This window comes from Poeciliopsis prolifica, unplaced genomic scaffold (genome assembly GCF_027474105.1).
Source record: "Poeciliopsis prolifica strain line A6 unplaced genomic scaffold, Auburn_PproV2 SCAFFOLD010, whole genome shotgun sequence".
Taxonomy (NCBI): Eukaryota; Metazoa; Chordata; class Actinopteri; order Cyprinodontiformes; family Poeciliidae; genus Poeciliopsis; species Poeciliopsis prolifica.
The window spans coordinates 10240497-10255060 of NW_026562385.1; the positions used below are offsets into that span (position 1 = coordinate 10240497).

A 14564-nucleotide genomic window follows, 5' to 3' on the forward strand; every position below is an offset into this window, starting at 1 on the left:
AAATCAGACTCTTTAAATATCGAGTCTGATCGGCCAGAAGACGGTCGGTGCAGCCCTGTTACAAATATCATCATGAAGCCCAAAGAACAACTGAAGACACAAAGGAAAGATTACAGCACCGTCAGCTGGGTGAGGACAGCAGGTATCAGAGTTGACACTGGAGGAGCTGCTGGGATTCACTGTCGACACAACGGCTAATTATCTTTCTTTTTATGCACAAGTGCCATAAAGAAAGGCCTTTTCTGAAAGAAAGTCCCACTTATTTTCACCACCAGGCATGTCGAGGATGTGAGAAGCATGTGGCAGAAGGCTCTTTGTTCAGGGCGAGAACAAAATGTTCGTGTTTCGCCCGACATAGAAAGCTATCATTGCATTAATGGTACTGGCAGATTTGGATGAAAAACTATTCCTCATTCACCTATAAAATTTAATGACAGGAAATGAGATGGTTCTCTCTCAATTTGTAATGGAAGAATAAAAAAGAGGGATTAGGTTTAGGGGGGAAAATTTAGGTTTTAATTTGCATCTCAATAAAAATGGCCCACTGGAATTGAAATATACTTTGTCGTCATTTTGGGACCCAGACCTTTCTTACCATCACACTAATATTTAACTAATTTAGCTTCTCTGATCAGATTCAAGTAAAAAGAAACAAGTTAATAAAGTTAAAAGATTATTTAGAATGTAAAATGCCTGTTAGAGGCTGACAAATACCCAAAAAAAAAAAAAGAAAGAAAAAAAGGTGCTTAAAGGGGCAGTTTTGCATAAAATTGACTCTTTTGAGCTTTACGTCATGGTATGACTTTATTCCCTCGTCAAAAACACACCTGGAGTGTTGCTTTGATTCTTTTATGCATGTTTGAGAAATCCTTTAATCTCCTGAGGCAACCATCAGGATTGCCTCAGGATTGCCTGTGCAAAACACCTGGGTGGACCGAGCTCCGCCTTCAAGGACGAAGCTCCTCCCCAAGAGCTGCACTTTCCGAGGCTCCGAACTTCCACGACTCCACCACTCAGCTCCTTCAGACTAGCCAGCTGCAATTAGCAAACACCTGGTGGAATTATGCATCAGCTGAGCTCGTTATAGGAGATAAGTCTCAGTGAAACGCTTCAAAAAAAGACTTTAATGGGTTAATTGAACAGCCATGTTGTGATAACTTCCTGAATGCAGAGTTTCAGAAAGAGCAGGATTTTTTAAAGAGACAAATGCCCAATTTCAAGATGTTAAATTAGGAAGTCAAATTTCTTTTTAAGCCATTTTTGTTAAACACAGCATTTTTGTAACAACTGAATTAATGTAGTTACTTGATTGTGCTGTAAAATGACGCTATGTAGCTAGAGAACACGTAATACCGCTTCTTTAAGACAGAAATGTTTGGAGTTTGCAGACACTGTCCATCCAGTCTTTCTCAATTCTAGCTATTTTGGAATGAATTTCCATGTTTGTGTAAAGGTTTCCTTCTACTTCACTTTCATTCTCTGCTTTTTGTTAATTTTCCAAGTTAAATCTCAATTTAAAAAAATAAATAAATAAATAAAAAAACGCTGTCTCATTCCTCTTCAGGGAAAGACAGAGGAGACGTCTCAGGGCGAGGCGGGTGCGCAATGTTCTGCAGGAGGCACGGGAGCGGGCGGCTCAACGGGAGACTCCGCGGAGGCCAAGGGGACCCCCAAGCGCCTCCACGTCTCCAACATCCCCTTCCGCTTCCGGGACCCGGACCTCAGGCAGATGTTTGGGGTACGGACCGCTCCGGACAAGATCAATAAATCAGTCTAGACGCGTGGTGGAGCGCTCTGGCGAAACGACCGCTTTCTGAGTGGGCAAAAGATTCAAAGTGGGTCAAGGGGGAAGGCGACCACGGGGGTCCTGCTAATGCATCCAGGGGCCAAGCTTCTAACTGTGTCAGTGTGTTAGTGTGAGTCGCAAATCCTGGGGAGGCAAATGGGACAGAGCAAGTAACAGATAAACAAAAGTTTAATGCTGAAGATTTTCTTTGGTGTAATAGTGACCCCTAGTGTACGCTCGCTGAAAGCCACCTGCTTCCAAACAGGCTTCAAAGAGGCTTTGCTGTGTAATTATGCTCAATTATATTTGCTGAACTCTGCCTTCTGGTGTTTTTGCAGCAATTTGGGAAGATTCTGGATGTAGAGATTATTTTCAATGAGAGGGGGTCAAAGGTGAGTCGTTTCTTTTTTCTGATTTGTCTTTGTTTGAGTGAGATCAATTCTGATGTGAACGCGATGCCAAAAAGCAGCCGGAGCTCTGATTGACAGACTTGATTTTCTCCCGAGATTCTCACTGTATGATTTAAAAAAAATAAATACAAAAAAAAAACCACACACACTTCAGCAGTATTCACACAAAAATTTTTTTAATAAATGTGTTGCATCATCTGCCTGCTTTTATTTAAAACAGAAAGGCGACAATAAACTGCTGCTGCAAGAATAATGAGAGACTCATCGAGCGATAGTTCCTTTGCCTGACCTTTGAACTCCGGTCAAAAAGTCTCTGTGTACACGTGCGCAGATAAAATAAAGCTGCTTCTTTCTGTTTGATTGTGCTTTGTGGAGCATCTACATCAGGAGTGTCAAACTCCAGTCTTCGAGGGCCACTGCCCTGCAGTTATTCGATGTGCCACAGGTACAAAACACAGGAATGAAATGGCTAAGTACGTCCTCCTTCTGTAGATCAGTTCTCCAGAGCCTTGCTAATCACCTAATTATTCTATTCAGGTGTGGTGCAGCAGAGGCACATCTAAAAATTGCAGGACACCGGCCCTCGAGGACTGGAGTTTGACACCCCTGGTTTACATCTATATCTTCAAACTGAAGATATTGTCAACAGATGTTATGTTTTTCAATAATCCATTTCAGAGAGGAAAATATGAAGTTATGGCCTACACAATCACGAGAAAAACTGCTGAGTTGGCAGATTTAAGAAGGCGTTGCCAAACGCTGAAGGAAAGTTTGGTGGAAGGAAAAAGTGTGCAAGCAAAAGTTGCAGTTATAATCACAGGCTTTAGTATAACGGTGTTGAGATGGCATTCGGAATATGTTTTTTCAAATCGATTCTTGATTTAAATTTGAGATGATTGTGTTGCTTCTCTTTCGTTGACAATTTTGGCTCATGTTACAAAAAGTTTGGGCGCTTTAAACCTTGAGACCCTTTAGCCGTAAAACAACAGAAAAGAGAAAAAAACGGCAATAAAATGGGGGTTTTTCAGCAGTGAAAAACGGACCCGGTCCGTTCTGCCGTCGCCCTTCCTCTCCCTTCCTCATCCTCACTAACCTGGCTGTGTGCCGCAGGGTTTCGGCTTTGTGACATTTGAAAACAGCGCCGACGCGGAGAAAGCCAGAGAAAAGCTCCACGGCACGCTGGTGGAGGGCCGTAAAATTGAGGTAATTTCCTCTTTTTCTTTCTCTCTCTCCTTCATCTTCTCTCTCCGCTCCTCCATCAGTTCTGCCTCTCTGTCTCCATCCCATCATCCCTTATGTGACATGCTCTGATGCAGCCCACTGGTATCCTACTTCCCCCAGCCCTCTGCAATCTGTTTCCTGTTTGTTTGAAATCCAAAGAGACCTCACCTTCCCTTTTTTTTCTTTCTTTTTTTTTTAATTAAATGTGCTGGAATTCTTTTTTTTTTTTTTTTTTTTTTTTTTTGGGGTGGGGGTGCAAGAACGAGAGCAAAAGCATGCCTTGTTTTCACGTCAACCTGTCGGCCTCCTTGGCTTCGTTTTCCCGACGACGCTCCCCTCGTTAGCCACGCTGAGGTTCCGGTTTTCCATACAGCAGCTGGAATGATGTTTGTGTAGCTGCCACCGGAGGGCATGAGAGAGGAGCCCGGTGAAAGTGAAAGTATGATGCATGGCAGATTGCAGTCGGATGCTCTTTTGTTTCTCCTCCGTGGCATTGGGTTCACCTCTCTCTCTCTCTCTGTCTCTCTCTCTCTTTCTGGTGCTAATGGGTAATTGTAGCAGCAGCATGCTGGCGTTCGCATGCTCACTGTTACGCAACGCTGGTTTCTTTTCCAGTGGCTATAATGGGTGTGTTGTTTATTATTTTTTTCGTTTTAGGTTTGTTTGGATACAATTACGTGTTTTCTGTTTTACTGAAGCATGTGCTGAGTGTTTGAATGCAGATTTTGGTTTCCTAATCAGGAGATTTTTTTCCCAGCCCATCTTACTTGATCCACTTTAAGCTGGGATTTCTGCATGGGCTTACAACGGGGACCCCCTCGCCCCCCCAAACACACACACTCACACCCCTCTCTCCTTGTGGGCGTGTGCGACTCACTTCCTGCATGATGGATGAGGCTGGGTGCTTTTTTTTTCTTTTCTTTTTTTTTTTTTAAACTCCTGCTGCAGTACAGTTGAGAAAGAGAGGCAGCCACCTGCATCCTGCGGTGCAACATGATTCCCTCCCCTCCTCTCGCCATCTATCCTCTCCCCCGCCCCCTCCCTCTCCATCTTCAGCCAATCAGCAAGCAGAGCGGATGCCACCGGAGCCACTTCAACCTGCATCAGTCTCACCCATGTTGGACTGTTTTTGTTTGACCCGTGGGGTTCTGCATGAAATCTGCAAAAAAAGAAAAGAGTGTGTGCGTGTTTGTGTCTCAGTCGCCCCGTCGCATGCGTCCCATGGTGATGGTCTGTAGCGTTGCCGGGCGATCGGCAGCATGAGGGAGAAGAGAAACTGCGGACGTTTTCTGTTTTCCGTTTCCTCTCACTTAGATTCGGTCACAATTGAAGCGCGTTTTGGACGGAACAAGTGGGATATTTGTCTTGCAGTTCAGAAGCTCTGAAATGCAGGCCTCAAGTTACGGTGTCTTGCAATTGGACTCGGACCTATTCGCCGTGTCTTATTCTGAGTCTATGTGAAAGGTCAACGCAAAGTGTTGCGTGACCTCAGCAACTTTAGTTCAGTCCAAAGGATCCTTTGTTGCTTTTTTAGTTGTAAAAATTATTCCTTGATCTAAAAAAACCCAAAAAGGGTACCTTGCAAATTTTACAAATAACTGCTATAAAATATGGCAAAAAATTATGACTGCACCCATTGTAGTTTTCAGATTTTATGCCGATACCATTTTTTTGTTTTTCTTAAATAGGGAATAGTAGTTGATTTTCAAACCGTTGCAGAGGTTCATGAGATAGATTTCCTGAGTAAATATCAGTCCAAAATTTGGGGATTCAGGCCTGATCGGTGCACCCCTTAAAAAATTATTTCTCATTTGGATTTAGAATAAAGAAAAATATTACATTTTCTAAAAAAAAAAAAAAAAGCTTGCAAAAATGTGTTTTTTTTTTTTATGAAAACAAAGGAAAATTCTAAACCGACATTTTCTATATTTTTCAATTTAATAGTTTTCAGCATCATTTAAAATGTTTAGAGCTGACATGACATCAAATGCCTTTTAATAATCACCCGTTCACTTAAATCTGATGTTTTCAAATTTGAAGACGTAAAATTAAAAAAAAGTTTGCAAAGATAAATCAGTATGAATCCTTTTGCAAGACACTGTATGGTGATATCTATACAGGGGCGCCGCCAGGAATCTTGGGCCCCATGACAAAGATTAATTTTTAATCATCTTTTGTTAAGTAGGAAAAGGTACGAGGGACAAGTTCAATATATGAATATGTTGGTCATTTCTTTCCTGAATTCATTAATGCTAGAGAAATGGAGGCAAACAGTCTGCAGCCAAGCTAACTATGCTAAATGGTTGATAATCTCACAACCTCTCAGAGAAAAACTGGGTTACAAATTGACACTTTTACCTTTTTCTCTCTCTGTCTCTATTTTTTGAAAACATGACTTTATTATTTTTCTTAGCAGCATAGTAACAGCCACTCGTTCTTGTTTTCTACTGATCGCTGCTGAACACCGTCACAGTCAAGTTCCAAGCTGCAACGAACCATTTTGTGAAGATCCAGGGGGTTAAGGGCAAATATAGACGTCTGCTTTTTGGTCTGGGAGGGGTTACATTTCATTTTCACTGCTAAAAACAGTTAGAAAACACAATACAATTAATTTTGTAATTGAAAGGGCCCCATTTTTTGTTATTTCTATGAACAAAAAATATTTGAAAAATTGTGGAGGGCCCCCTGTTGGTCAGGGGCCCTTAGAATTGTCATAACTTTCCCTCCCTATATGGCGCCCCTGTATCTATATGTGGCCTTTTGCCAGTTCTGTGTCCTATTTATCCACTGGCATGCGGTTAGCAGAAGAAGCCTTGGTGTGCATGGTTCATGTTTTAACATGGCTAGCCGTGCGCTAATGGAACCCGTAGTGTCGACGCAGATGTTTTCCTTGCATGTTTGTTTTGTTCTGGCGGATTAGTTTTAGCAATGAGGCGTCTTTATCAGTGCCTTTGTTCAGTCAGCATGACCGCAGTTGCCTCCAGACGACCTCAGACCCTTTTAGAGAGGCTGAACAAACCTGACGACTTAGAAAGGAGTGCCGCACTCGATCACTCGGTGCATGTCAGTGGATGTCGCCTAAGCGCTTTTGTCGTGGCTTCCCATTTTGTGCATGTGTAGCCTCGACGAAAATGAGAGTAGAAATGGATTTGCTGTGTTCAAAGTTATAACGTGCTTTTCTCTGTCTGGGGTAAAACTCTGCGCTTTGAAGAAGTCAGTTTCCTGTATGCTTCCAATGTGTCCATGTAAGTGGCCCAACTACAGTTCACTACCTGCTTTTCTGCCATCACATCATACTCATCAGAAATTTTATTTATATATATATATATATAGACACACAGACACAAAGCATGGTTCAGTGTCTCATAGGATGCACTCAAACACGGTTCATTCCTCTCATCCCATCCATGGCTGTTTCTGTTATCATGTGTATACCTAAGGATAAGCCATTGATAGTCACATTACTTTTCTTTTCTTGTCTAAGATAATTATGAATATATGATTTTTTCAGATTTTCCTCATATTTCACTCTTATGTGGCCTCACAGCATCGTCTCTAGGTATGGGCTTTACTGAACCACTTATGTTATCGTAGAGAAAATATATCCTTGGTGAGATTATCAATTCGACTAACGGCAGACAAATACATTTGAGAGTTTCTCTGAAATCACGAACAATTTGGAGCGGAAAAGTATTATCATGGGAATTGAATAAAACATATAACAAAGGTGCAAGAATATAAAAGGAATCATTTTAGTGCTGATCTGTGTTCAAAAACTGCTGCCAATATATATAAAACAACCTTGTGTCTGGACATTGATTTATCGGTTCCGTCACTTCTGTGGTATCATTCGCTGATTTAGCAGTCAGGTTCTCCTCTAATGTGGATCAGCAGGAGAGTTTTAGTGCTGTCAGTATGATAACCTGGTCAGCAGTGGACCAATCACACAGCCCTGAGGAACTCCAGTGTTCAGCATTGTTATTATTAATAAGATTTTCCCAGGTGGGCCAGCTGTAGAGAATCCAGCTGGGTCATTTAAATGATTCATTTTTGCTCAAGGAAACCCAGATATTTTACTAAGCGGTGCTGCGTTAGTGTTTCATTCTGCATTATGGGTGCGCCAATAAATTGGCTTTGATTTTCTTAATTTTGGGAGTTCTGCATAGATCTGAAAACCAGCCACCAAGTCACATCTACATGCGCATTGTTAACAGAAGTCACCCCACAGATGCCAACTTATCAGTTTCATTGCTATATTTAGCAACATTTCAGACAAAAACAAAGAAAACTATCTGAAATGTTGAGGCTCTTTTTAAAGATCGCTCATCGGCCTGAAATCTGCAATCACTACATATTGTAGGTATCAATCAGTTTAATGTAATTGTAGTTGAACTTGTTTTTGTACCACTTATTAGACAGTAAGTAACCAAAATAGCAGTTTCGTTTTGGAAATTATTGAAGGAGAAAAAAAAAATAGAAAAAAAGTAACTACCAGAGGAGAGAACGTGACCGGCTCCTGTTCCAAGCCGAGTTGTTTGTGGGCGATCTGTTGTTGTCGGAGTGTTGAGGAAAGTGACGGTTTCTCCGCGGCGCAGAGTTTTAGTCGGATATCATAGAAGTAAAGGGTGGAAAGGCTGAGTTCTGTGTGCGTGCAGAAGTCGTGCTGCATGCGAGCTGATGGTTGTGCTGCGGGGCGTCAGTGAATACGAGCCGTCGGTCCTCACTGCATGGATGCTTGTGGTGAAAGTGGATTGGAAGCGATTGTGCATGCCTGACCCTGCGGACCCGGTCCAACCCAAAGCATTCCAAACTCCTGAACGGGACGCGTTAAATAAAATTTGACCGAGTGTTTTTGTACGCTGCACCTCTTGCTTTTGTCCCAGTTTGGCAGATGAGCTCCATCTGAATCTGACCAGTCAAAATTTTTGTTCCCGCATGACTTTTTTTTTTTCTTCTCCTCGTCCTGGAATGATAAATGACTGAAGTGTGAACTTATTTTTGTATTATTTGTACATGTGTAAAATTGTTGAAAAGTTTGAAAAAAAGAGTGCGACCTTTGTCCTCTTCAACCCTCTTTCTCTCTTTTTTCTGTTTTGACTCATTCTGTCTCTTTCACATAAACCTCTGTGATCTTCTTGCCAGTCTTGTTTGTCTTTTTTTATTTTAATTTGATCTGACATTAACATGTAGCTTTTCAAATTAATTTTCTCCTCTTATCTTTGCCAAACTCAACTTCCATATTTTATTTTTAGCTTCTTTTATATATATTTTTTTAACTGCCTTCACGGTGACTGATAAAAGACGGTAAATTTAGCCCCGTGTCCCAACACACACTTTCCCCTTTGGGCCGTAGCTTCACGGCTAGAATGAGAATCGTTTCCTCGTCCAACTAAAAGTGCTCTCACTTAAAACTGACAGTGGCAAACTAATTTGGCTGTTCTTGTTTTGTGGTGGACAACATTTGTTTTAATCAGCTGCAAATTTACAACGCCTTATGAAAGATATTCACACCTTGCGAACCACCTAAATGCATATTTGAGGGCGGGGGCAACAACTAGTGCACAATTGTGAAGTGGAACAATAAGCGTACTTTTTATGATCCAAGATGGTTAATATTAGGGCTGCTTATTGAATGATTGTAAACTTACAATGATTCAACTTGCAATCAATAATAACATGCTTCACTAAATAGTGTTTTATAAAGCTTTGGATTCATTATAAATTTACACACACAAAAAAAAAAGAGTAGTGGCTGGAAAATGATTACATGGATGACTGCTATTTCAAAGCAAGATTTTATTTTATTTGAAGAATTAGCATGAGGCTAATTGTGCTGAAACAATTCACTTAACATGCTTTTTTGGGGTTGTTTCATCTTCAAAAAAAAAAAAAAACATACAGAGCAATGACCACAAGTTGTACTCCAGGGATACCTGATTTAGAAATGGAGCAACTATAAGAAAGTTCAAGTGTTAACCAGAATCCCTAAAACCATTTGGAAGTAGTCTGGCGAAGTATGGAGCCAGTGTTTGTAGCTTCTTTTTAGACATTTGCCATGCCATGGCAGCTCAGGCTGTTGGTGTAGAGTCATGTCACTGGGACTTTTGTTTCCCGTGACATAATTTTGTCGTGTCATAACCACGACAAAACTTAAGACCTGTGGTTAACAAATTTAAGGCCAACTTACCTTCTCTTTAAAAACTTTAAGACTTTTTAAGGCCTTGATTTTAGCTTCATGAATTTAGGACTTTTGAAGGAAGCGCAGACACCCTGAAATCTAACCCTGGACTGGATTTAAAGATATGGGTGAAAGAGTTTGAAGGTGTTTGTGAAAAACGTTTTTAACATCCTGTGTCGTTTTCCTTTCACTCAACAAAAGTGCACTACTTTTTATTGGTTTATTCGCCACATAAAATCCATGAAAGCTGAAAGGGTGTGAATACGTTTGCATGGCGCCTCAGTCTTAAAGGTGGTTTAGGCTGTTATTTACCACACGGCCTTCTCCAGTGAACCAGATCTGCTACTGGTCAGACTGGTGGTTTGAGCGTTGAGAGTTAGCATCCTTCCCCCCACCTTCCCCTCTTCCTTTTCTCTCCTCTCTCCTCCTCTCCCTCAGTCTGCTCTAATCTGACACTGCTGCCGTCAGGTTTTCTTCTCAATTTTGTTTGTTTGTTTGTTTGTTTTTTATTTCAAATGTTGGCAATCAGGGGGACAACTAGGTTTCTTTTATTCCTAGGATGATTTGTTCCTTTATTTATTATATTTTTTCTGTTTCCCTGACGACTTCTGTGTGTTGTTGTCAGTCTCCACGGTAACCACTCGCTGTTTCCTCGGCAACGGTAAGTTGTGTACAAACATCTATCACTGAACTGATCCCTTGAAAAGAGGCATTTGACAGTAATCTTTCCAGGCTAGTGCAGTTAGAGTGAGCGCCATGACATCGCCACGTGTGATTTATTTGTTTTTTGATTTTTTTTTTATTTTATTGTGTCTGGCCCCTTTAAGAATAAACACAACACATATCTATATCTATATATATACATATATATAGATACACACAGACAGGTGGACATGACATGTTTAACTAAGTGTAATACCCTGTTCACACTACGTCATTAACACCTCACTGGGAATGACTGAATGTAATCACCTCCTTCTATGCAATGACACATTAATTCTCCATTGGACTCGATATGTGCAGCATTCATCTTCTCGTATAATGAAACCCCATCAGAAAGGATCTGAAGCTTTGCTCCCTGTTGCTGCCCACAGTTTCTTTCAGCGAATGCAAAGCTGCAGGGCAAATAAGGCTGCTCTTATTTCCTTTTTTCTTCCTTTTTTTTTTAAAATATATATTTATATATATTGAACTGACCTGTTTGCTATGGGCAAAGATATTTCAAACGTTTCACAATTGGAGCCGTTGAGACTTTGAGATTCTAGACACACTGCTGATAAAGGAAAGGCTTTCCTCATATGTCCTTAAATGAGGCCGGATGCGGCGCTTGGCGCACCGCGTTGGCAGACGAGGCCGTAACGCCCCTGCCTGACTTTTTTTTTTTTATTATTGTTGCTATTATATTTTTGTAGAAGTTTATAAATGTACAACAAATCTCACCGAGAGGAACAATTTTTAATAGCTACAGTGCCTGGTAAAAGAATTCAAACCTCTTGAACTTTTGTTTTTTTTGGGGGGGGTTTGCAAGAGAACCGTAAACTTTATTGTGCTTGTGTTAGATTTCATGTGCAGTAGTCGGAAAATGAGTGAAGTTATGAAATGAAGAGTATGTGGCAAAGACATGATGGCAAAAATGTTGACAATACAGTCAGCAAATTAAGACCAAAAAACGTGTTTTTAAGGTTGCATTTTGTGGAATATTTCATTTGTTCTGACTACTTTTGCGAGGCACTGTAAATTTTAATCATTTTAATTTCACTTTGTATGAACATTTAAATTAGAATGCTCCTAATCTGGGGCGAGTTGCACCAGTTTTTCATAAATTTGTTCATACCTTTTTTTTTTTTTTTTTTTTTTTTACTGGGTTGCTCCACTAAAGATTAATTTTCTTTAGCTGCCAGTCATTTCTAAGTCATCCACTGTTTTGCCCGACGGCAGACTAAGAGGAGCTTTAGTTCCAGACACTCATCAACAAACTGAAGCAGCTTTATCAAATGCAAAGTTGTTTTCACAGTGAGCTTAGTTACATCAAATATCTTTGAATATTGATTGTCGAAACTTTCAGACAAAATGTAAATGACCTTTTATTGCTTTAAATAGTATTAAGCTAAAAACCTTTACAGACGACAGTTTTTTGTTCAAAATTTGTAAATAATATCCCAGGAGATATTTGTGTCCATATCTATAAATGTAAAAATATTTGGCTGTCTTGTTCTGAATCGGTTCTCATGCAAAAAAAGCATTAATGGCATAAGCTTTTTTTTGTTGTTGTTTGTTCAAAAGTGTAAAGTCACATATAGCAAAGGCTTACGAAGTGTAAAGTTGTTTATTACATATTAGAACATTTGAAGTAAATATGGTCAAAAGTTGTTCAGACTTGTGAAAAAACTTCTTAAATAGCCCTCTGATTAAGCACCCAGGCTAACGTTAGCATCATTAGTGGCTACTGGTTAGCCAGATGTGCTACTCTCTCCATGCTTAGCTGTCATTATTATGTTTTTTGGCATTGTTTTTATTTTATACCAAGTACCAAACTGAATTTAATTTCAGACTGATTGTTTTGGTGCTTCCCAACTTTAGCGTTAGCTAGATGCTGTATTCTCGCATCGCTTAAAAAAATCATTCACATTGTATGTCAGTTTCTTTTTTGCACCTGCTACTGAAAATGCTTTCACACAAATATTTTAAAGTGGTCACAGCATTTTTAGCACTTTTGTAGCTTGGTGTTCTTATAACGTAGGGCTCATTATGTTAGCTTACAACAACTTTGCTAGATTAGCTCACATTCTGACAACAGCTTTACAGCGTGTCACAAAGCAGGTTTTACTTGGGTTCTCTTGTTGTTACACCTTCCCTTTTGGTTTGATCCAAAATGGACTAATTTAAAGCAACTCAGATTATTAAACCTGAAAAAATATTCAGAGGATGAAGAGCTGGTGCAACTGACTTCTGGTCACTCACCCGATCAAGCAAATTGTTTTGTTTTTGCTTTTTTTTCTAACCATATGCATCTCTAAACCGATATGGGGTTTACCTTTGCTGTTTTGGGTCTTTCTTATGCTGCCATTTTCTTTTCTTTTTGGTTTGGTTTTCTTGTAGTGGATTGTCTGTGTATTAGTAGTCGTAGTAGTAGTTACAGTGTACTGGTCCTAAGTTTGTGACACAAAATTTTAATGCTTGGCAAAGTGTGTCATGTTTGTTTGTTTTTTTTACTTTCCTCCTTTTTTGGGAATGAGAATTGCTCTCTCTCTCTTTATCTTTGTCTCTCTTTCTTTCTAGCTCTGCTACCTTTATCTCTCCCTCTGTATCTCGCTGTCTCTCTCTTCCCTCCATCCTTTGGTGCTCTGTTTCTCAACCCACCACATACGATGAGATTTTTTCAGGAGAATGGTCACCAAATGTAATTGCTTTATTTGAATGATGCACTTTGGTATATATACGTTTTCAACAGTGATTTATTGATTTTAATTTTTTTTCTTGTGTTGCTTGTGTAAACTTATTTTCCCTCTTTTTTTTATCTTTATGTTTCCCTGTTTCTGAATACGGACTGGCTCTGTCTCTTTACCTCTCACCTGCATCCCTCACCCCTAACGTTCCCGTCTCATCTTTGTCTCTTATGTGTTTGACGTGGGAGTGCTCCGATTGTTTTGATTGGTCTCTATTCTGCATCCGAAGCTTGCTGATTGGCTAAGAATAATTTTTTTGTTCTTTTTTCCTTTTTTTTGGTTGATTTAGTTTGTAACTCACTCTGGGTCATGTGATGCGCCCGTATATGGCTGTGTGTAATTTTTTTTGTTTAGATGATTATTAATTTTGTCAAACAAATGTTTTTTGCACCCCCCTCTTTCTCTCCCTCTCTTTTTGTATTTTATTTAAAACTGCATTTATTCTTTTAGGTACGTAAACCCCACAAGTTTGGTTTCATATGGAAATGTGATTTGTTTTTTTTTTTTGTTTGTTTGTTTTTTTTGTCCGGATTTATCGGCCAGGCTGGACTGGGAGGGCAAAAGTGGGATGAGAAAGGATAAATGTCTTTGAAATCATTAACACTTTGCCTTCCATATTGATCTCTGTTGATTTGCATGTGTTCATATCCCATTTCATTGATTATGCATGACCTAAATGCACTTATCATCGTGTACATATGCAGTGCCTTGGGACAGTATTCACACGTCACTGGATTTTGCTTCAGTCACAAACGTCAATACATTTCACTGGGATTTTATGTGATGGACCAACTCAAAGGAGCGCAAGATCACGATGCAAAAACTATACATTGTTTTCAAAGTATATTTTACTGGTTTTAGTTGTTTTTATTACGTCTGATAACCTGTTCAGGTTTATAAAACATTGGTGATCCGATAGAAAACTGCAGTCTGTGCATTCTTAGACCAACGGCGTCAGATCCAGTGACTAATAAAAGCTCAGCAAGCTGAAAAAGTAAAGGACATTTCCCACCCACAGCCATCAGCATCCACAACTCTTTGAAGAAATGTGTGCAGTAGGAGCTACAGTGTCATTTAATCAGTTTCAATAAAGTATAAAGTCTGTCTTGTCAGTTTTAACTGAACAGCTGCTGCATTTATTCTAAAATTAAAGCACAAACAGATGGACTGCGGTCAAAGAAGGTGATGTCTGAAAGCCATTGTACGGAGCTACAGTGGTGCCATAAAATTAGTTAAAAATTAAAACTGAAAAACAAAATTCAAGTTGAAAAAAAAAATTCAAAGTGGAAAAAAAAATTTGTATTGAAAAATAGAAGTTTGAGTTTTCTTTTCAGATTCAAAGTTTTTTTTTTTCAGTTTCCGATTTTATTTTTCTTTAGTTTCAGGGTTTTTGTTTTGAATCGGCTTTTTATTTTAGTTTACTTTAAAAAAATATATTTTGGCAAACATCATTGCTCCCCATTTACTTCCATACAATTGGCTGCAGTGGGTTTTATTCAGGAGTATCACCTTAAATGGACTGA

At 39.5% G+C, this 14564-nt stretch overlaps 1 protein-coding gene across 12 annotated transcripts in view; it reads left to right on the forward strand.

The window, feature by feature from the left end:
* Positions 1-14564, forward strand: part of rbfox2 (RNA binding fox-1 homolog 2) — a 65858-nt gene that overhangs the window by 37813 nt on the left and 13481 nt on the right. For all 12 annotated transcript variants that reach the window (XM_055035508.1, XM_055035499.1, XM_055035504.1 and 9 more), the window contains 3 exons: positions 1565-1738; positions 2125-2178; positions 3307-3399. In XM_055035508.1, coding sequence (XP_054891483.1) covers positions 1565-1738; positions 2125-2178; positions 3307-3399 — 321 coding nt within the window. The remainder of the gene's footprint in view (positions 1-1564; positions 1739-2124; positions 2179-3306; positions 3400-14564) is intronic.